Raw genomic sequence first — 24,273 nt, 5'->3', positions numbered from 1 at the left:
CAGGGTGCTTAGATCTGCCCTGCAGGACCACTCTGGAAACAGCGAACGATTGGCCTGTGGTGCCTCTGCCGACGAAAATGGAACTCGGGAGGGGTGTGTGAAGCCCTCCTGAACTCCGTTTTCACTGGCAGAGGGTTGCAGGGGGCTGTCCCAGCCGAAAATGAAGTTTGGAAGCCCGTTTTCACTGGTAAGAGTGCTCGGGTCACCATAGGATACCCTGACATGAATGACGTCACATTGACAACACTCATCTCGATGCCCCAAGGTCAAACACAACCCTGATGTGGCCCTCAATGAAATCGAATTTGACAACCCTGATATAGACCAATAAAGTATGGAAAAGGCTTCAGTGAAAAAATGACCAGCAAAGTTGATATCATTTAATGACACCTTATCCCTGAAAATGAATGGCTATAAAAAGAGAGCTATTAAAGTAATACGTGTAGATTTCTGAAAATCTTTAGAAAATGACCAAAAAGACACAACACAGATATATCAGATACTTGAAGAAATATTTTATCTCTATAAATCTAGTTCAGAAATGTATAAATTGATTAAAATTTTATATAATCATATTTCATCATTTGGAAGAGTTGATAGTTGTCTGCTTGTAAATGTCTATTAAATAAATATGTATATTAGGAAAGGCATAAAGAATACCTAAGGATATTTTCACTTGTTTCCTGATGTGGAAATAACATCATTTACATGAAAGTGATTAGAAATACAATAAAAGAACAAATTTATATTAAAAGATTGCTCGCCTGTGAGTTGCTTAAATCTCAGGTTTCCCTGACTTGTTGTTTCACTGTTGACAGGCTGACCCAAGAAAGATTGTAGCTTTTCTTGAAAAATGTTTATTGGAGTCAAGTGTAATGGCAGGAATAATTCCACCTTCCCTGACCTGAAATTGTATTAAGAATAACAGGGTAGCTTCAAATAATTCTCAAAATGGCCTCTGCTTAGTCACACATGGAATTTACTCAAGGGTAGTCACAAAAGAAAAATATTGATTAAAGCAAATGATATTTGTCCCATTCAGTATAATATGAAACTCTAAAAGAGCTAATATTGCAAAAGAAACCTATTGGGGGGGTGTCCTTTGAAACTTAGAGATGTTTCTTACTGACCTGTAAAATTATTGCAACTATCATTTCATACATTGTAACTAGAAGGAGTGAATGCCCAATTGCCATGGATTACAAATGCAATATCTGTTGGATGGAGGAAAGAGATTGTTAGGAATATAAGTCACCTAACAGGTATTTGGGTTAGAAATATATAAACCAGGATAGACATTTTAATACTGTCTCTTTAAGGGAATGCAAGAGCATGCAATTGGGTGTGGTTTCTCAAACAGCCATAAGATGGAGCCAGAAACCTGGTTTGTTTTTGTCTTAGTCTCAGAAGAGAGTGTGTCTGAGTGAGTATCTCTGTTTCCTTCTGTTGGAAAGTATTGCCGTTCCTCCATTTTTCCTAACTGACTGATATTTCTGGATTTGATGTAAGTCTGATACTGAACTGTTTTTTGACACTGGACTTTGATATTTGGATTATCCCTGGATTGAAAACTGACTGATTTACTTGTGAATGACTTTGGACTGTGTTTGGACTTTGCTTAAACCTTTCTGGAAGTAAAAACCTACATTTACTGTACAGTGTATCTGTGTTCTGTGTGGGTATTATTCAAACACTTCTCTCAAATACGTCTCCCTGTATGCGCTCATTCTCCTAACGGGGAATTACCTCAACAGAGATGATATCCATAACTCTGCAAGGATTGTAATCTCTTAATAATCTGTGTTTAAAACATCAAAACTATCTCTAAAAGTTGGATTCTTTATGTAGAGATCATCTCTGAAGTTTCAATATACACAACAAATCCCAAACAACCCAGCTACTTACACAGATTACTACTAAGAGCCCAATATTTATGTCTGAATTATCACACTGCCCAAAACCATAGTTGCTTACCTATCAGTTATTGAGTAGCCATAACTGGTTGGGTTGAAACATGCTATGACAAAACCAAGTAATGGTGTGTGAGCTAAAGCTTCATCACACAATGTGCTAGCAACTTATATCATGCCATGTCACTAAAATGGAACCAATAATGATGAAAAAAATACTACAAAAAAGAAAATTGCTCTGTTTTTCTGTCACTTCTCTTTGAAGTGGTCCACCAATAAACTAAATAGAAAAGTTCATAGTCTATATTTCTGACAAAATTCTGCTAGATTTGGTAGATTTACCTATTTTATATTTACTAACACACACAGAGAAACACAGAGCCCCCCTCTCTCTCTCTCTCTCTCTCCATCCATCCATCCGCCCACAGTGGTTAAGGTACTAGCTCATGAGCTGGAAAAGCAGCTTCTTGTCATTCCTTAGGCACAGAAACAAAATTGATGATTTGGGTCCACTTTATCTTTGGCATTAGACTGGTAAATAAAAAAATAACTACCTATCAACCTGCCCTTAACCATTATGGTAGCTTATGTTTCATAACTTTCAAGTGGAGGCTTTTATCCTGCTATAGATTCAGGATGATAATGATGATGGTATCCATTTATGATAAATATCTATTCATGGTAAATACTATAATACCAATTCATGATAATTATACATTACTGTTTGTATATATGACTGACCTTGGTAAACTTTTATTACTTTGACAATATAGTTGATAAGCCACTCCGATTGAAACAGCTATTTTCCAATCTCCAAGTTTCTGGGCTAGCCACACAGCTTCTGGAATCAGTCCACTGATGAGCAACAAATCAAGAGTATATTCTACAGTCCAAGTAAAAGACAGGCCATTATCCCTAACTGCTTCAGTGACTCTGGAATGTTGCAGAGGAATAATACGAAAGCTCCCATCTATAATAAAAAGTAGTTGTTGTGAGTTTTTTTTGTTCTTAAATTGCTCAATGGCTAATTCTTTGCAAACTTACTTAAAAGTAAGACCAGGTGAGTTCTGAGCCTGTTTTCGGATAAGCTGAACAGTCATCAGAACTGTAGATCATTTGCATCAGATATCCAACCCACCAAACATCCTACTTTTATCCCAGAAATTTAGACCAGCAGCTACAATTTTCAGTTCTGCAAGAACAGGACCTGTCACATTGGATGCATGTAAAGGAGGAACATTTTTCATTCAGAGGAATGTCAAAGACAAGTATTATGCCATTAGTTTACTTAAAAGAGATAATGAACGAGATAAATTGTACATTAGGAAATAACTACAAAATACTACTAACCAATAATATCCAATCCACGTTATGTGCATTTCTATAGGGCAGGATGGAGATTACCTCTCAATACAGCTCTGTAATGTTTCTTGTCACTATAGCAGTAAGCAAGCATATGAAACAATATCAAAAGGTACCTGGCTTGATATGAAGTGGTGGTAAGATACCAACACTGTGGGGAGGAAGTATATAAATTGGCCCATTAGTGAAGTAGGCTGCCATGAATCGGGCCAAAGACTGAACCACTGCCAGAGCAGCTTCAGCATGAATATCTTTTATCCATTCAGCATCTAAAATGAAAATTTAAACAAGTCTGGGGTAACTGAATGAAGTAAAAAGCTCAAAATAAAGTTATTACTACTCAGCATGTAAGAATTCCTTGGTCTTTCAGAAACAAAAGTCAAAGACTGAAATCTTATACTAATGTAAGTCTTACTGATCTTAACGGAGCTTACTTCAATAATAACAAAAATAACAATGAATGATTTGATGTAAGTGCTGCCAAACTCCAGAACAATTTCAGGCAGCTCACAATAGAACAAGGAAAATAGAGTATACAATGAGTAAGAAAAGAAACAAAGTAAGAACAAGCAAAAATAAAGTTCAAAATTGGGAATTCACCCAACCTCACAACTATATACATCCTGCAAGGAGCTCCAGTCAAGCTAGCCAAGGGCATGTGAGAACAGCTAGGACTTTAAGACCTTCTGAAATGCCATCTTCCCGCAGAGGGCAGGTGCTGCTGGGATAGGACTATACTGAACCCCCAAATAGTGACACACAAAATATTTTCAAGCGAACCATTTTAAATGTCAAACACCGTGTTTTGATGCAAGACAATCAGTGTGCTTTAGAGAAAAAAAGAGTTGTAGCAGATACGCTGATAGTTATTACAAGATAATAGCCATTTAAGTTTTGAAGACACTGTACAAGTAGTCCTTGATTTACAACAATTTTAGTGACCGAAGTTACAATGGCACTGAAAAAAGTGACTTATGACCATTTTTCACTTATGACCGTTGCAGCATCCCAATGGTCATGTGACTTACATTTGGATGCTGGACAGCTGGTTCCTATTATGATAGTTACAATGTCCCGGGGTCATGCAATCCCCTTTTGAGACCTTCGGACAAGCAAAAACAATGGGGAAGGCAGATTCACTTAACAACTGTTATTAAACTAACAGCTTTAGTGATTCACTTAACAAGTGTGGCCAGAAAAGTCACAAAACAGGTCAAAACTCACTGAACAAATTTCTAATTTAACAACATAAACCATGGGCTCAATTGTGCCATAAATTGAGGACTACCTATATCTTAAGCCAGATTTGGGGGAAAATTTTGGGAGATTTGGGAGGGAAAGAGTTTAAAAGCAACCAAATAAAAAATGCATAATGTAATTCAAAGCAATGTTCTATTATCCATATAGAAATGATGAACAACATATGTTTATAACACTGTAACAAAAACAATACATCTGCAACATATCAAATTAAATATATTTAGTGATGACTCATTCAGTGAATGTTCAAAATTAGATAGTGCTGAACGAGACTTATGGATGGTCCTTGAAGTTGCAACTATCACAGCATCTTAGTCACATGATTGCAATTTGGGTGTTTGGCAATTATAGCTCATAATTATGACTGTTGCAATGTGTCATGGTCATGTGATCGCCATTTGGGACCTTCAGTGCCAACTCCCAACAAACAAAACAAATGAGGAAGTTGGCAGGGAGTTACAAGTTGTGGTCACATGACACTGTGTTTAATGATAGCAACTGGAATGCTGGAATATTTCGGTGCAAACACTTTTCACGTTATGACCCTATTGCTTAGGAACTGAGTTGCTGGTAACAATTACTGTCCTTAACTGAAAACTACTTGCATTATTATATGTAACTTGAGTGATGAAAGAAGAATTCTGCATCTACATACCTGTCATAACATCTCGGTTTTTTACAGAAACTTGGTTTCGTTTTAGAAGTTCATATACCAGATGATCACACAGACCCTGAGCTTCACTTATATTATAATGATACAGATGGGAATATAAAATAGCAAGATAATATCGAGTTTGAAGAAAGGGTATTCTCTTTCCCCCTATATTTAGAAAGAAAAATAATTGGACATAATCCTAGTTATATAAAAATAAGCCCTATGCATATATGACTGCAAATCTACTTCTCAGATCCATATTCATAAATGAAAATAGAAATACATGATGCAATTATTATATTAGATTATTATATAAGAATACATTTCATTTGAATCATTTGATAAACAGTAATTTAAACAAGATTAACTGAATGATTTTTCAACTTGAACTCTTTACCAGCATTATTGCAAAGAAAAATTACCATAGGCAAACTCTTTTGAATCCCAGTGTTCTAGTTTATAAATATTAAGCTTAACTTTTAATAATTTTAATTATCTTATTTTTACTTCTGGCTTTTTCTTATCTGCACCAAATGCTATATTGCTAGATTCTGTCTGCATATACCCAATAAGAAAAGCATGAGGCAGTTTTAGAAACCTCCAATTCAGGTATGTACACATATTATCTTTATTTCTATTTTGTACAATCTTTCTCTCTCCCCATGTTTCCCCAGGCAATTCCAAACCCATTTAGGATAGGAATGCTGTGATGGAGCTCTATCTTTCTCTCCAAGCAACATAATCACTACTTTAAGAGGCTATATGGGCAAAGTATAAAAGACAAATTAAAGAGAAAATGATGCGGTAGGTTGACAAGCATGAAACTATTCTGTGAAAGAGGACACAAAACAATTGCTATGGTGATGATAGGAGCATGAAATGGAATTCTAAGGGGTGATAGTGTAGGTAGCATCACATATAAGGGACTTAAGGTCTACATGCTGTAAGATTATTAGCTGCAACTACAGCACACTGACAATTTGCATACTTTTATCTTGCCTCGCTATGTTGGATGCAGGCCAATTGTGGAACAGGAGCTGGATGAAAGGGCCAGATTGAGACTTGAAATAAAAACAAATACCAAATTATTAGCTAAGGAATATTCTTCAATACACAATTGCAGATGAATTGCATTAAGGGGTATTGAAGGAATTTGCTGAAGTTCAGTTAAACTCATACCTTAATATGCAGGTAATCCTTGCTTAATGATGTTAATTGAAATTGGCAAATCTTGTTGCCTTATTCCTTTTGTGCAATATCACACTGTTTTTAGATTATAAACAGAAAGAACTGCATGGGTTTACCATCACTGAACTTATATACAGGTGAAACTCGAAAAATTAGAATATTGTGCAAAAGTTCGTTTATTTCAGTAATGCAATTTAAAAGGTGAAACTAATTTATGAGATAGACTCATTACATGCAAAGCAAGATAGTTCAAGACGTGATGTGTCATAATTGAGATGATTATGGCTTACAGCTCATGAACACCCCAAATCCACAATCTCAGAAAAGGTTCAATATTCTAGGCTCAAAGTGTCCCACTCTAATCAGCTAATTAAGCCATAACACCTGCAAAGGGTTCCTGAGCCTTTAAATGGTCTCTCAGTCTGGTTCAGTAGGAATCACAATCATGGGAAAGACTGATCTGACAGTTGTGCAGAAAACCATCATTGACACCCTCCATAAGGAGGGAAAGCCTCAAAAGGTAATTGCAAAAGAAGTTGGATGTTTCCAAAGTGCTATATCAAAGCACATTAATAGAAAGTTATGTGGAAGGGAAAAGTGTGGAAAAAAAAGATGCACAAGCAATAGGGATGACCGTAGCCTGGAGAGGATTGTCAGGAAAAGGCCATTCAAAAGTGTTGGGGACGTACACAAGGAGTGGACTGAGGCTGGAGTCAGTGCATCAAGAGCCACCACACACAGACGGATCCTGGACATGGGCTTCAAATGTCATATTCCTCTTGTCAAGCCACTCCTGAACAACAAACGTCAGAAGCGTCTTACCTGGGCTAAAGAAAAACTGAACTGGTCTGTTGCTCAGTGGACCAAAGTCCTCTTTTCTGATGAGAACAACTTGTGCATCTCATTTGGAAACCAAGTACCCAGAGTCTGGAGGAAGAATGGAGAGGCACACACTGCAAGATACTTGAAGTCCAGCGTGAAGTTTCCACAGACTCTGTTGATTTGGGGAGCCATGTCATCTGCTGGTGTTGGTCCACTGTGCTTCATTAAATCCAGGGTCAACACAGCCGTCTACCAGGAGATTTTGGAGCACTTCATGCTTCCTTCCGCAGACGAGCTTTATGGGATGATGACTTCACTTTCCAGCAGGACTTGACACCTGCCCACACTGCCAAAAGCACCAAAACCTGGTTCAATAACCGTGGGATTACTGTGCTTGATTGGCCAGCAAACTCACCTGACCTGAACCCCACAGAGAATCTATGGGGCATTGCCAAGAGAAAGATGAGAGACATGAGACCGAACAATGCAGAAGAGCTGAAGGCCGCTATTGAAGCATCCTGGTCTTCCATAACACCTCAGCAGCGCCACAGGCTGATAGCTTCCATGCCACGCCGCATTGAGGCAGTAATTGCTGCAAAAGGGGCCCAAACCAAGTACTGAGTACATATGCATGCTTATACTTGTCAGAGGTCCGATATTGTTCTATGTACAATCCTTGTTTTATTGATTGCATGTAATATTCTAATTTTCTGAGATTGTGGATTTGGGGTTTTCATGAGCTGTAAGCCATAAACATCTCAATTATGACAAATCACGGCTTGAACTATCTTGCTTCGCATGTAATGAGTCTATCTCATATATTAGTTTCACCTTTTAAGTTGTATTACTGAAATAAATGAACTTTTGCATGATATTCTAATTTTTCGAGTTTCACCTGTATACTTCCAAGGTAAAGAGAAAGATATAAAAACTTTAAATTAGAGATGGACCACCTCTGCTCTTTTGTCCAATGTCAAATGCCCTTTGAAAATCTTAAGAGCAACCTTCCTTACAGTCTGCTGCTTGGGATAGAAACAATCAGCACAGAAAATAGGGAACACAAAGTGCAAGAAAGTGTATCAGAGTTAGAAAGATCTTATCACCTACTTTTGGCTTTGGCCCCATTCACTGCTTTCTTCAACTCTACTCACCATACTGCTACAAAGAGACTACAGACAATGTCAACAATAACAAAAAGACCACCCATATCTCTTAAAACAAGTAATTTTTGCAGAAAGGACTAACCTTAAAAATGGAACCACTATCATACCTTTTGCTTTTGATTCCTGAAAAGCTCTCTCCCAGGCTTCCACAGACTTTTTATACGATCCTATCAGGAACTCTTCCTCACCTTAAAAACAAATTGAAATCTAGCATTTAAACTAATCTTAATCTTCAGGCCAGTTTGCTTGAGACCAACAACCATTATTTATTTTGTTCTCACACAGATGACATTGATACTTATTAGGAAAAAAAAATCTGAATGAATAAGTTCACTGTGGGTATTATCAGGAATCTGTTTTGTTTCTCAACATAAGAGTTAATGGGAACATTAACCCTTTGTTGGATATCTCATCCCACTGAATGCAGAATTTAAGGTCAATTCAGCCCCTTAAATTGTGTCAGTTATTAGCATTGCAGGTGGTGGAGGATCAATTTTTTATTTACATGTATATATTTATGCAAGGTGATGAAGTGATGGTGGTTTCTTCAAGACACTAACCATTCAGAGACCTAAGATTCAGAAGCTGTTCCAAACTTTCTCCCGAAGACTGTAAGATTGCCTGTATATGGCTTGCAAGTGCTTTGGCCACTGGAATTTCCTGAGCAATTTGAATTTCAGTCATTGATTTGTTTGAGTTATTCACTTTTCTGCTTAGTTGTGCCCAATACCAAATCACATGCTTATACAAGTGTCGCCAGATTACAGCTAACCTAAATTTAAAAAGAATTAAAGTCACAAATTAAAGCAAGCTATTGACAAATCCTTACACATTCTATATTCTTATACTAGTATTTCAAAGAGAAATCACCAGGAAATTCAGGGCTGCAAACCAGGCCCATAAGTAATAATTATATTACCATCATTATGATCAAGTGACTCAAAGTGTGGATTGTGTGAAGAAATGGTAGATCAGATATTCAGCTCATGCAAGATCACACAAATTGATTATGAACAATGATATAACAGTCACCAAAATTATTCAATGGAATAAATAATTTTATAAAAAATAACATGGGACACTAATGAAAAATTGAAAATGAGCAGGTTAAATATTGTGGGATTTCCAAATACAAACTGGTAATGTCTTGGCTCATAATGCACAAATTTAACTGTGGTTGAAAAAAAGAAAGTGTGATTAATTGATGGGCAATACCAGGGGATAGAAGAATACTGTAGAAGACAAAGAACTGGAGATGATGATAAAGTATTAAGATCTGAAAACTGATGTTGACAGATCATGGCATAAATTGGCTATGGTGGTCCCACTGTTTATTGGCATATTGGATCGCATACTAAAATCTATTACAGGTGTTAAGAAACCAGAAGGGTTACACAAACTCAAATGCTGCATTTTACTTGTCCCAGAATTCTTATTTACGATATTTTATTCATGATTCAAGTTACACTATGCATCAAAATAGTAAAATATTTAAAGTAATATTTTTATACAAGAAATACCTTTTTTCTTGATTCTCAGTTCGGTTTGCCACTGGAAGAGAACACGTTAGCACAGAATGTATTGCACAGTGCTTCTGGTGACTATTCCAATCCATGCGTTGAAACAGAGGCACATCAATAGAATCTAGTTCCACTGTATTACTACCATTCAGATCTGCTAGAAGACCTTCATACTGTGGTATTTTTTTGGCATTTAAATAATGAATAACCATCTTCAGCAATGAGAATCCTCCCAAAAGATTAGTGGAGAAAAAGTGATCTTGTTGTTCTGCAAGTATCAGTTTCAAGGTCTGCATTGTGAATTTCATTAAATGCCCCAATGTTTGTCCGTGTTGATTTTCCCAACTTAGGACCGTCAAAAATTGGTGGAAACAGTTTAAGACACATTGTATCCATGATTGATACTTGACAGGATGATCTAATTCTTTCAGCTTCACATGCTGCAGAATGTTAAAGAAGTATACAATGCAACGAATGTTAAAATTCAATAATGTGTCTTTTTCTTTTATACTTCTTGAAGTGCCCACTCTCCAAGCAGCGATGAGATTCTTTTGAATATGGTTCAGTTCAAACAACAGGCCATCTTTTTTTCTGTCTGTTCCATCTATTGCATGAATTGTGTCAAACATTGATGCAAATTCCAGCTGGCCTTCATCACTTAAAGCGAAATCTGTTTTTTGGCTTCTCAAAATGTATGAATTACTTTGAAAAAAATTGTCATCACTGGATTCTTCATTGCATTCCTATATTAAAAAAATGTTATACATCTGAAAGATGCTTATTTTGTGACATATGTATCAGTAATAATTATATATCCACATATACAGTACAATATATTTATGTACACACATATACACATACAACACATGAAAAAAATGTGAAACATAATATTTCTCTAAGTGCTGGTCTACAAACTGTTGCAAGTGAGATATCTAAATTCTTCATGGCTCTATGGTCACTTTGGTGTATGAATGGTTCAATATCTATTCAGCAAAATGTAAATGAATACTTAGCCAAGATAAAATGTTTGATATTTTTGTATAGGTTCACTCTAAGTTAAGATTAGGGATCCTGAATCACATAAGTAGCCTTCTGAGCACCAGAACAGAAAAAAGGAAGATTTATCCTTAACAACAGAAAATCTCAAACATAAAATTCTACATTACTATCCTCCGAACAAACAAAATGGCCTTTCTTTATGACAATTATTCTCATTCACATTATATTATTAAATATTTCACTATTTATTTATTATGATTTACAATTATTAACATTAATCATTCAATGTTACAAAGCAATGAGAATACCTGGAATAGTGATATTTCTTCAATTAGTTCAGTGGCTGCCTCTTCTTCTTGTAGAAACTTTGGAGTGCCAGAGAAAGTAGAAAGTTGATTTTCATATTGTAGGAGATTAGCTCTTAAAGAAGACAATGACTGCAGTGGCTGCTTTTTCCCCTCAGACTATGGAAGAGAACAACATAAAGTCTGAAACTTTAAGCAGAAGAATAAAGAGATGTATAGAAGAGAGCAACAGAAGACATTTTCATCAGAAAAGAATACAGGTAATCCTTGACTTATGACCACAATTGAGTCCAAAATCGCTGCTGCTAAGCAAAACAGTTGTTTAGTGAATTTTGCCCCATTTTATGACTTTTCTGGTCACAGTTATGAATAAGTGCAGTTATTAAGTTAGTAATACAGTTGTTAAGTGAATTTGACTCCCCCGTTGACTTTGCTTGTCAGAAGGTCACAAAAGGGGATCACATGATTCCAAGACACTGCAACTGTCATAAATATGAACCAGTTGCCAAGTATTTGAATTTTGATCGTGTGACCATGGGGATGCTGCAACAGTCATTAAGTGTGAAAAATGGTCATAAGTCACTTTTTTCAGTGTACAGTAACTTCAGCCAGTCACTAAACAATGGTTGTAAGTTGAGGAAAGTAGAAAAGTTGATTTTAAGTAAAATACAGAAGAACACTGAGAATTACCCTTTGGCAAAATATTAAACAATTTCCAATTCTTGGGGAAAGAGAGTGTTAACTCATAATTGGATACCTTCTTAAAGAAACAAACAAATTATTGTAAGTAGCAACTGTTTTATGGCCATTTTCAGAAAGGACTCTATGGACCTTAATTGCAAACCAATATTATATGGTAATAAAAAATTAAGAAAGCAGTGATTACCTTGAACGTAATCAAATTGTGGTGCAACTTTTCTAGTCGTTGGGCTGAATCAAGCAGCAATGACTTTGTATATGTAGAAGGTGAAAACTCACTGGAAAATTTAAGAACAGTAACCATATATCCATCAGAAGCAATGAGATAAGGCAAACTCGAGTGACATGTGACAGAAAACCTCTGCCTCATGAAGTCCCCTTCAGAAACTGATGAATCATGAGAATTCAAGAAAGAGTTCTGTGATCTAGCAGATAGAAGAATAAACCAACAAAATAAAAATTAATGTACAGTATCATAATGCAAAAATGTTTATCTCACTTAAAAGTATATTAGGCTAAATCCCCACCCCGAATACAGTATGTTAAGCTACACTCATAGAAAATGAGAAGAGGTCCTTTAAGATGGAGTTAATCTTTCTTGCCAGTGCCATTTTCATTGACAGAGAATAAAAGAAATAAGTTTTAAAAATGAAACATTTAAAATATAAATACGCCTTTGGCAAAGAAGAGCAAGACCCCTTGCTTAATTCCCTCTGGACTATCATGCATATCACCTTTTATCTTATCTTTTATTTTACTGAATTTATTGTAGTTTCTTTTACTATTGTGAGCCAGCCAGAGTTGTTGAGAGTTGAATAGCATACAAGTTTAACCAATTATTATTATTATTAGAAAATATATGGAAGAAAACATAAAGTTCAGATGACATTTTTAAAACTGTTTTATTATCTCACCTGTGTGTTATTAATGGATGCAGAGGAATAAATTCTGCTGGTCCAAATTCTACAGAGCAGCCATAAGTAATTAAAGTCATCAATTCACCCAAGCACGTCATTATGATCAGAGATCCACGTTTTAACATGCAAACCAAAAACAGACTATCAGGAGTCCAGCTCATGTCAGAAATCCAGTAAGACCTTCAACAATACAATGAATAATATCTTCAGGAACATGCAACTAAAATATCCACACTGGATTTCAAAGTATCTCCTGGGGGAAAAAAAGCTGGTTTCATACTGACCTTATTAATTTGGATGGAATTTTGGGATTCTTGCTACCACAACCTTTAAGACTCCCTGAAGTAGTAATAAAATTCTTAGTGCTCATAAACAGAATTTGAGTTGCCTGAGCATTAAAAAAAAAGAATAATAATAAGTTTAATATGGACAAAAGACCAGGATAAAATGTAACAATTTATTAATGTTTCATGTGTCTTTATCTTTTCTTAAATTGATTTTCCTTTTATAAATTATTCGTTGAACATAAATGCTGGTTCTGGACAAGATACAAAATTACTCTGTTCCTTGGTTACATCACAAGTCTTTTTGCTGAATATAATTTTAAACTTTAAGACTTAAAGCAGGTGTGTCAAACTCATGGCTCACATGACATATTGGGACTTTTTCCCCCTTCGCTAAACTGGGCATGGGCGTGGCCAGCGCGTGATGCATCCGGCCTGTGGCCTGGGAGTTTGACAGCCCTGACTTAAAAGAGTCTTAAATTAAATTAATTAAAACTAATTAAAATTAATTAAATAAATTAAAGACTCCACCACCAGAAGGAAGTGTTCCCCCATCCCCTTCCTGGAAAGCAGTAGCAGATTCTTTTAATAGGATGAAGGGTAGCAAGTAGAACTGGAGACTAGGCAGTTTCCTTAAAAGTAGCCAGAGGAAGGTTCACAGGGATTTCCCTTTTTATTCTATGGCCTTGCATGCCAGATAGGTTCTGTGATCATGTATAAATGTAAGAAAGTGACGGCTGCCAAGAATTGAAAGGGGAAGGCAATTAAATTCTAGGCATCTTCTTCTACCAGGGCGATACTGGATGTATTCAAACTAATTTACAAAGCCAAATTTAACAAAGGACACCATATTAATAAAGTCACTTTCTCAGTATGCTTTTAACATTGGTACCTGTAGATCCTTTTGATTGAGAGCAACTGCTAGCACAAGTCCATCATGTGAGAATGCAGTAAGCAAAGCACCTCTTGACTTCACTGATTCACAAGCGGGAACCAAATTAAGCAGAGAGCATGTTTGTTGTGCCCAATGGATTTGACATGGTACAGAGCTACGTTGGATGAAGAAAAAAGTGCATATTACAGGAAAAATGGAAAATAATTTTATTGATGTATAGTCAAGTTTTCCTTCTTGCTAAGCATGCAAAGGATATTGTTAATCGACATGGACTTCAAATAATTAAACCAGCCTACTTCACCCATTTTTATTAGCTACAGTTTCTGGAAAGTTAAACCTAGATTCTTTGAAATTAAAAGTTAAGTTAGTGAGCTATGCAATTGAAAAATAGTGAAAGAGAAGCTATGTTAGTCCAAAAGTTCATTTAAGTTCCTTCTATCTCATCTACTAAATATTATGGTTTTATGTACTATCCATCCTAGTTGTTTTGGCAGTTGTTATCCACTTTTTATCAAACACAGATTATATATATTCCTAAAATATACATTGAGATGTCAAGGGGAAAAATATAATTGTCTATCTAATGTATTTTTCATTCAAAATGATATATTTATCACCTAGTCCCTGCTATACATGCATGCATATAAACAGCAATTTTCATTCATAAACCATATGCATTTTACTAAATATCTGATATAAACATCTGCATTTAAATATCAGTATATTTATGTTTTACCTTGCATTGTTTAAACTGTTCTCCTGCCATTTGATCTTCAAAAATATCAGCACCAGTTGGTCCTCAGAATAAAATGCAAAAGAACCCAAGCAACAATTTCCCAATACCTGTCAACGAATCAACATTTTGAATAACTCACTTGAAGTATCTATGTATCAATTATTTAAATTTATATATAATTATTCATATTTTATCAAGTGGTCAGCAATTAATATGTTATGGAACACTTAACCATTCCCCTATTAATCCTTAGAAATTTAAACTGCAGTCATAATGAACTATCTTGCACATGCAATATGATGATTAGGATCCTAAGTTCTACTGTGCTGTCTGTAAAAAAACATGTACAAAACACAGCAGAAAATTCAATATATTGCCATTGTATGCGAACATGCCAATGCAAATAAATAAGACCAAGATGTTGGGCATTAAATATGTCCCAAGGAGGATCTATAAAAATATTGCCAAGATAGAAGACTCCCTATTCATGATCCCTGTCATTCAATTTTATCCCTTCCTGAACAATGTCAGGATTCAGCTTACATACAGATAGTCCTCAATTTATTAATATAATTTAGTCTAGAATTATAGTTTTAAGTAGTGCTGAGCTGAGCATTATATTTTACAACATTTTTTGGCAGTGACTGTTAAGTGTATGTGTGAAGCAGGTTTTAAGTGAATAGAGTGGTTGTTAAGTAAACCTACAGTTCACAATAAGATTTATTTTTTTGCCAAAAACAGGAAGTAAAAGTTTTCAGGAAAAAAAATATGTTGTAAATCAAGGTCACACGTCCATGGAATGCTGCAAAGAGCTGTGAACGTGGGCTGCTTTTTAAGCACCCAAAATGTGATCATGTGACCATGGGGGTCAGCCATGGAACTTTCAATCCAAGTTGTAAGCATTTTTGGGATCTGTTGTAACTTCAAATAGTTGCTAAGCTAGTCATTAACCAAGGACTATCTGTATTCTGTACAAGCCCATCCGTGTATAAGCCAACTCTCAAATTTTTTAAACTGACATACCATGAAAAATATGCCACTCTTAGCACTCTTAGTCAACCCATCTTTTTCTTGGTAGTCTGGTTAAAAATTCAAGGGTCACTTTATTTGCAGATTGTCTTACATATAAGCGGAAAATACAGATACTTTTAACAAGTGTTACTGTATTTAGTCACTGATAGGCCTATCCTCGAAATAAGCAAAACCTGATTTTTTGGGGGGTGTATTTTGACACCTAAAAAATGCTCGGTTTATCCAGAAGTATGTACTTGAGGGGTGACATGTCTGGCTGCATAAGCACCATAATTCATAGTCCAATTATGAATAATACAGGCAATAACCACAGATTCAATATAAATTACTTTCAATACAAAGTAGATATTTACTTAAGATAAACACATACTCTTCCTAATAACCAGAATTATGTGGCTGTTATAAGAAATTCACTATCTATTTTAAAAATAAGATTATCAATGAATAAGATGAGATGCAGTTTATATTTTACCTCATTTTCAATAAAATCAGCACCAATTACAGTTTCTTTCTCTTTGATGGCAGGTAACACAACTGAAGCTTCAGGAATAATTTGGGACCACTGCCCCATTGCAGAAATTTGAGAAGGTGTTGCTTTTGATTCTATACTTTCCCACAATAAGACACAGACATCTGGAGTAGCAAGAAGTATTTTATTTCCTTTGCCAGAAACACGTAGGCATAACCTCAAGGAATGTTCTAGAAAATAGTGTTGAGTTAGAATTATTCAGTTCTTCTAAAGCTACTCAAAATATATAGTTAATTTATGACAACGAAACACATGCTATCACAAACAAGTATAGTTTCTTATATGAAATCAGGTAGTAGAATAAAGAATTTAAACTAGAATACTTGTTTTATCATTGATGCTTTTACTGCATAAATAAGCAACACACTTAGTAATAATAGCCTCAATAAGTATACATTTTAGATATTAATGAGTCATCATGACAATTAGATAGTACCCTTGATATTTATGAAAAATACTATAAGAAAAATGACCATTTTAAAGTACAGTTCTTAATATATTTCTTTTAAAAATGCTGAGTATTTTTTAAAGATGAAAGCAAAAAAAAGATTTTTTTAACGATTATATTAATTGAATAATCATACCTTGCACTGCCATAGACACTTTTTTAGATTCCTCTATGGCTGGAACAGTCTTTATAATGTCTTGGTCCTTGTTCCAAAGAAAGAGCTCTCCTGTTTTAAGCATTCCTGCCAACCAAGCTCCTATGTGAAAAGATTAAAGTGCATCATTTTAGAGTGTGATGCACATATACTTATATATTTACACTATGAGCTTAACTCTTCAGTGAGTTCACTCTTTCCTTCCCAGTTAAATGTACCGTATTTGCCGGCGTATAAGACGACTTTTTGCCCCAAAAACATGCCTCCAAGTGGGGGTCGTCTTATACGCCGGTATATCCACTGCCGGCTTTCGGATGCTTGTTGGACGCAGCGAAGGCGCCTCTGGCTTCCCGGATCCCCTGCGCCGCTTCCGCTTCATCCCGCTCGCCTCGCTCCGCCCGAGGCTGCAGCCTTCCTGCTCTTCCCACGGCCCCTGGCACTCCGCCCTGCCGCTGCAGCCCCGGGATTTCTGGAGGGCGTTTCTGGTGGTGGTGGGGGTGCGCTTATACGCCGGGTCGTCTTATACGCCGGCAAATACTGATATATTCAATTAGGATTGTGGGAATTGCTATCTGTTTCCTCGCGCTGCAAGGACAACGGGCCTTCTGGTAGTTGTTTGTAACACGAGGCGAGGACAAGGTCGAAATGTTGCCACTTCTTACCCAGAATTGTAGCAAACTTAAACTTTACAGCTTTGTATTCTCATATGGTATTTTGTGTGATGTAATGAGTTTGTAACAACACACTAACAAAAATTGCGAACGTTAACAAAGATTGCTTCTAATAAAAGAGGGTGTCAGAGCTTGCCCTGGGCTCTCATCCCGATTTGGCTTCAAGACGACTGCCTCAGTGTCTTCATTCATGAGAGACCACCATAACTGGTGACCCCGACGTGATCATCTGCGAGGTGGTACGTCTTTGGACCATCCATACTCATCGGCTGGCATAGCCTTGGTATACCTCATCCTGATTCGATCGCAGGCGATCGCCGTGGATCCTCGTGAGTATGGGTGGAGGATTCTCTCGGAACCAGAAATTGCACATTGAGGAGTTAAGAGAATCAACCAAACGAATTTTTTCCTTTTTAAAAGAGGGGGCTCTCTTGAAAAACCCCTCAGTAAAGCCTCTTTAGACACTTCCAAAATGATGGCTGCAGCTATCACCAGAGGTAATAAACCATCTGGTAATTGTTACAATTGTGGGAAGCCTGGTCATTTTAAATCACAATGTCGAGCCCGGCGGGGGGCAGCAAAGCCCTCCGCCAGCAGAGATGCTTGACAGTAGAGGGGCCGGCAGCTAGCCCCTCTCCCAAGGCTGCCCATATACCATCCACTGTGTATGAATTATCAATGGCAGAAGATGCGTTCATATCCTTTCCCCATCTCTGTCAGCACACAGCTTCCTCCTTCTGCCTCCTTCTTCTCCGATAAAACTGCTCTTACAATCTCACCCTCATGCCCTTCTCAAAGGAATCTCTGTGGTTCCCGATCTGCTCTATCCTTCCTCAAAACTCTCAGCCTCTCTCTCTCTCTTTTTTTTAACAAACTTTGTTAATTTTTAAAGACATGCAGAACATGGATACACAGAAACACAAAACATAAAAGCATAAAAATCTCTTTTCTGAAAGTTGCTTAGTCCCAGGTCAAAACTCTTGGTACAGACACAGATTCAGATTCATGTTCATTTTGCATACCATTGGCATTTTGCATACCATTGGCATTTTGCATACCATTGGCATTTTGCATACCATTGGCATCTTATTGGCATTTTCAATTTTCTACATAGCTTCTCCTCTCTTTTGAATTTTCTCGGTTTTATTTTGTTAATCTCCTCTCAATTCGATCCATTTGTCTTTCTTCTTTGAAGAAAAACTTCTCCTGTGCACTGAATGGAGTGTGATGCCTTTAACTCTTTCCCCTATATTTGTAATACTTAATATAGAACACATAATTTGCACTGGGATTCTATCTGGTGCATTCTGAAATTGTGCAGTATTGTTATTCATTAGTGTTGATGTTCATTTGTGTCTTGAACATTTGGTACATTGCTTTTCAGTTAAACCACATCACATATTATAGATCATTATTTCATTGCAGTGTTCCACCTTCTCCTACTTCAGATCTCTCATTTCACAAAAGGTTTCGCTGGGATAACATAGTCTAATCATTGATGTTGACAATCATTTATGTCTTGAACATTTTACCCCTTTCGGTTAGATATCATGCCTTTGTGGAAACACTTATGCTTTCCGGGATTGTTTTTCCCCCCCACATCCCATGTCTTAAATCATTGTTTCATTACAGTACTCCTTTTCTTGGCAAAGGTTTCACTAGATTATACTGAGTGTTTTGTCACATTTTGAATTGCATGTTGTTTCCAGTTTTCTATGGTTATTTCTGGATGCAGGTGTAGAAGTGCGGTCTTGTGTGCCTTTCTGGAATCCCTTTTTCAGTGGAATTTGTCTATTGTCTCTGGAGAACTTTTGCTTAAGGCCTCTCATCTCTTCCTTTCTTCCTTGCTTCTTCTTCTCCTTGTAAAATATTGGAAAAGAGTGCCTAGGACACCTTTCCCTTCTTGCTTTTCTTTTTTTAAATTTTGATATACAAGTTTCAGTCCATCCACACGTGATGCCATTGTGTAGACATCCTCGTACAATTACAACAATATTTAGGGGCTATTAATTGGACCCGTCCCTATTTTGGCATCACTACACACATGCTCAACCCCCTGTTTGATGTGTTAAAGGGAGGAACCACTCCAGGGGATAAAATTACCATTACAGATCAACAATTAAAAATCACCCAGGACATATAGCACATTATGCAGAAAAGGTGGGTCAACCGATGTCACAACAATGCTCCTATTTCCTTAATCTTGCTCAATACACCCCCTCCTTACCTACTGCTGTATTAACCCAAAAGTCTCAGCACACTAGCAACCTCCTTATCTTAGAATGGATACATCTTCCTCAACACTCCTAAAAATCTCTTAGTCTGTTAAAACTGGTTGTTGAAAATGCAAATGAGGATTGCAAGAGGATTCTGTAGCCTTCTATCTGCCCGAGGGGGCTTCCCTCTCGGACTATCTAAAGGCTTGCAGAATCGTGGGAACTGAGGACCATGATTGTTTGTTGCAAGTAGATCTGATGACAAAGGTGAGGGAGTATCTGGAAGAAACTCCTTTGAAGGAAGGAGAGAGATGGTTTGTGGATGGATCAAGCAGGGTTGAGGAAGGAAAGAGGAAATCAGGATTTGCAGTCATGATAGGAGCAGGGGAGGTCATAAAAGGGCTCCCTCCCTTCCTTCATGGTCTGCGCAGAAATGTGAGTTGTTAGGATTGGAAACCTGAGGAAAAGGAGAAAGATGAGTTGGGAAACTGAGAAGGGGTGAAGGTGGTTTCTGTGAATGCAAAGTATGTTTGAAAGTAAACAAGAAAGTAGCAAGGAAAAAGAAATGTGAGGGCGACCCCTGATGGGCTGGCCTTTCCAGAGAACACAGATTGATTTCATCAAGTACTAACTCCATACGCATAAAATGTTTTCAACTACTGCCTATCCTTCACTTCAGTCTCTGTCTCTAAAAATCTTCTCTCTTTTTTGTTACATTGCAACACCTTGTTGCACAGCACCAGCACCCGCTCTTGTAGCACACATTCGCAGCCACCAACCCTTCCCAGAAATTCTCCAGGAAGGCAATGATATGGCTGATGCGGCAGCCGCAGCTGCAACCGCAGACAGCGCCATCTCTTGCATGATTCTTTCACAACAAACACCCTGGGACAGTCATAGTTATTTTCATCAAAATAAAAAAGCCTTGGCCAGACAGTTTAAAAATAATTCAGAGTGAAGCAGCAGCAATAATCCAGCAATGCCCCGCTTGCTCTCGCCAAGGTGTTTCTTTACCCATGGGGTAAACCCTCGAGGCATAAACGCCTTAGAACTTTGGCAAATGGATGTTACTCAATATCCACCCTTTAATCCATGGAAATATCTTCATGTCACCGTAGACACTCATTCAGGATTTATCATGGCCACATCTCAAAGGGGTGAAGCCACAAAACATGTTATCAACCATTGCATTAAAACATTCGCCTCCATGGGAAAACCCAAGGAGATAAAAACAGACAACGGCCCTGCATACACCAGTACTGCTTTTGCACAATTTTGCTCCCAATGCCAAATTACTCATTCCATTCAATTCCCAGGGACAAGCCATTGTTGAACGAGCTCATCAAACCCTTAAAAATAATTTGGAAAAATTCAAATTTAAAAATGTCACAGGGTTGCCAGGACTCCAGAATGCATTGAATGTTTGCTTGTTTACTCTTAACTTCCTCAATGAGTCCGAATCCCCCATGCACAGCAGCATCATGTCATTTCGCTTCCTCGCCTCATCTTGAACCCAGACCAACGGTATATTTTCATCAGCATCATGCCAGATCCTCAGTGGAAAGGTCCTGCTGAACTTATAACCTGGGGACGAGGGCACGCTGCTGTTTCCTACAACAACAACACCATCTGGGTGCCTGGACGACACGTAAGGCCTTTTCTACCCAAACCAGCCTTGCCTACATCAACATCATGAAGCTGCCCACTGCATTCATCATTTGTTTCCTGGGTTTCCACATCGCTCCTGCCGATATGACAGCCACCCCATCCTCCTGCGATGCCTGCATCAAAACTACTCGCAGCGGAACAAAGACCCAGTCCACCCTGATCTATCATACTTTGAAGCCTGAATGCAACTCCATGACAGTCTCCCCTTGTCTGCATAACAACATTCAATATGCACGATGCTACACCAAACAAGGTATCCAATGCTACGAACCAAAGGCTGTGGGGCCCATCACCGCCTCACTGTATGTCTATGCCTACAAAGGAGGATCCAGCTCTGACCTTGCCTCAATGTTCTCAACCAGTCAAGCAAAAAATGGGTACATTACCCATAATGTCACCGGGGGTTACCAACAATTTTGTGTGTTTTGATGCTTGTTTTGCCATCAGCAAAGGCCAAGGTCCTAACGACGCTGCAGGAGTCACCTGCGGCTCACACAGCTGGCAAAGATCTTATCTACAGGAAAAGAAATATCTCTTCCAAAAGGTGTCCGGGACTAATGTGGGGGCCACCACTGTTTACAACTACTGATACACCCCACCTATTGACTCTGCTCAAGTAAGAGGCCCTCAAAATATTAATATCACTGTTAAATCAAGCTCTACTTCATGTACCACTGACAAATGTAATCCTATTTGCTTGTACACTCACTTACCTGAAACAAGGGGTACCATACCCCCACATATATATGCTCAATAGAATTATAAGGTTGCAAGCTGTATTAGAAATTATAACCAATGAAACTGCTCTTGCTTTGAAAACATTAGCTAAAGAAAGTGCATTGTCTAGAACATATATCATGCAAAATCGCTTACGTTAGATTATCTTCTTGCCAAAGAAGGAAGTGTGTGGAAAATTTAACCTTAGTAATTGTTGTATTGAAATAGATGATAGTGGAAAAGTTATTCAACAAATTACTAATAGAATGATCAAGATTGCACATGTACCTGTACAAACATGGAATGGTCCTGATTTTAGAGACATGTTTGGATCCTGGTTCCCAAAATTACCTGGTTTGCAAGCTATTGTAGCGCTTATTGGTATGATTGCTGCAGGATGTATTATATGCCTTGTGTATTACCTATCTTTGTATGCACTATTTCTAACAATTTATCCCTTTTGGCTGAGAAAAAGCCACTGCACAGGTAATGGCTCTCTGGAATCAACAAATAACTAACACATATGAACCACTGCCATCCGAAGAAGAGATGGGAGAGCCAACCTGTGATGACCCAGACGAGGACAAGATGTTTGTGATGGTCGAAGAAGTCACGAACGCCATGGATAACATCAGCATACACAGCACTCTTGCCTACGCGCCTAACAAAGGCTGCTGTTGGAACTAAAACACTCCTGTCTTTTAAAAAAAGAAAAACAGAGGAGATGTGGGAATTGCTATCTGTTTCTGCTGCAAGGACAACGGGCCTTCTGGTAGTTGTTTGTAACACGAGGCGAGGACAAGGTCGAAATGTTGCCACTTCTTACCCAGAATTGTAGCAAACTTAAACTTTACAGCTTTGTATTCTCATATGGTATTTTGTGTGATGTAATGAGTTTGTAACAACACACTAACAAAAATTGCGAACGTTAACAAAGATTGCTTCTAATAAAAGAGGGTGTCAGAGCTTGCCCTGGGCTCTCATCCCGATTTGGCTTCAAGACGACTGCCTCAGTGTCTTCATTCATGAGAGACCACCATAAGGATCTAATATTCCAAATACATGAATAATTTTGCATCATGAGTGTATTTATGACCAGAAAAAGGGTTAACCAATTTACATCAGAAACAACTAAAGAACTGCTAATTTTCATTATTAGAAACTTCTTTGCATTATATAAAAACAGAACTTCATACACTTAGGTAGAAAGAATTCATAGTGTAATACTTTACCATTTCTTGAAGTTGATAATACAATGACATTCTTCAGAAAAGTCTGTAATTGGGGAATTTTCTTTTTTGTTTTTCCAGAAAGTAGGTTAATTTCCTGTATGTTTTTGTCATCCAATAGGAAAACGGCCTCTTTTTCCTATTAAAAGAATGTCAGTCTTTTTACATTTTTTTTCTTGCTAATGAATGTCTGGATTAATTCAAGAATTTTGCTAGCATTATAAGAAATAAAAGTAAAACATTAAATAACATAATACTTGATTCAGAAACTCTTTCCTTGATCCTTACACAAAGATAAAATGTTCCTTGAAAACAAGACTTTTCTGCTGATTTTTCTGACAATTGTTTTCTGAGCAAAAAGATCTGATATGGAATTTTGATAACGATAATACCAGTAGTAATAATTTAGATTTATAAGGTATCCAAATCAGAGATTCAATATAGTTTAAATTAAAAACTCAATAAAATAAATAAAAACAAATTGAGTTGAAAAATTGAAATTGAAAAAGCAATTTCGACCATCATACATTAATTATCACTGATTCAGTTATAAGACACCATAGTACAAATCCAAGTTTGAACATATATTTTTTATTTTAAAATAGAAAATACTTTAAAAACATAGCGAATAAAAAAAAGATTTTCAAGCATCTTGAGTATGAATAATATGTAAAAGGAATATATGATTAGTATTGTATATTAAAATATCTTGAATAAAATAACTTTAAAAAAAATCAAATAAATTGCAATAATAGTAGTCAGGGTAATACAAATATGAGATTGAAATGAAAAATTCAAGAACATTATCTTTAGTTAATAAAACAAAAGTTTAGATAAGAATGCTTTAAGTTAAGAAAAATCCAAACTTTTGGATTTTCAGCTCTTTTCTAAGCA

The 24,273-nt window shown here is 36.9% G+C and overlaps 1 protein-coding gene across 1 annotated transcript in view; it reads right to left on the bottom strand.

Annotated features, from left to right (window-relative positions):
• CPLANE1 (ciliogenesis and planar polarity effector complex subunit 1) overlaps nucleotides 1-24,273 on the bottom strand; it is a 71,931-nt gene that overhangs the window by 44,254 nt on the left and 3,404 nt on the right. The window contains exons 4-19 of the mRNA XM_087958508.1: nucleotides 23,383-23,518; nucleotides 16,861-16,980; nucleotides 16,220-16,446; nucleotides 14,716-14,822; nucleotides 13,977-14,133; nucleotides 13,085-13,188; nucleotides 12,798-12,980; nucleotides 12,071-12,308; nucleotides 11,188-11,343; nucleotides 9,881-10,623; nucleotides 8,921-9,132; nucleotides 8,468-8,548; nucleotides 5,188-5,352; nucleotides 3,389-3,541; nucleotides 2,652-2,880; nucleotides 765-904 (exon numbers count right to left, since the gene is read on the bottom strand). Of these exons, the coding sequence (XP_087814634.1) occupies nucleotides 765-904; nucleotides 2,652-2,880; nucleotides 3,389-3,541; nucleotides 5,188-5,352; nucleotides 8,468-8,548; nucleotides 8,921-9,132; nucleotides 9,881-10,623; nucleotides 11,188-11,343; nucleotides 12,071-12,308; nucleotides 12,798-12,980; nucleotides 13,085-13,188; nucleotides 13,977-14,133; nucleotides 14,716-14,822; nucleotides 16,220-16,446; nucleotides 16,861-16,980; nucleotides 23,383-23,518 (3,151 nt within the window). The remainder of the gene's footprint in view (nucleotides 1-764; nucleotides 905-2,651; nucleotides 2,881-3,388; nucleotides 3,542-5,187; nucleotides 5,353-8,467; nucleotides 8,549-8,920; nucleotides 9,133-9,880; nucleotides 10,624-11,187; nucleotides 11,344-12,070; nucleotides 12,309-12,797; nucleotides 12,981-13,084; nucleotides 13,189-13,976; nucleotides 14,134-14,715; nucleotides 14,823-16,219; nucleotides 16,447-16,860; nucleotides 16,981-23,382; nucleotides 23,519-24,273) is intronic.

Source organism: Notechis scutatus, chromosome 2 (genome assembly GCF_049901735.1).
Source record: "Notechis scutatus isolate UNSWTSFEM ecotype Mainland chromosome 2, rNotScu1.2, whole genome shotgun sequence".
Classification (NCBI taxonomy): Eukaryota; Metazoa; Chordata; class Lepidosauria; order Squamata; family Elapidae; genus Notechis; species Notechis scutatus.
The sequence above is the reverse complement of the archived record's forward strand: the minus strand, read 5'-3'. Positions and strand labels throughout refer to the sequence as shown.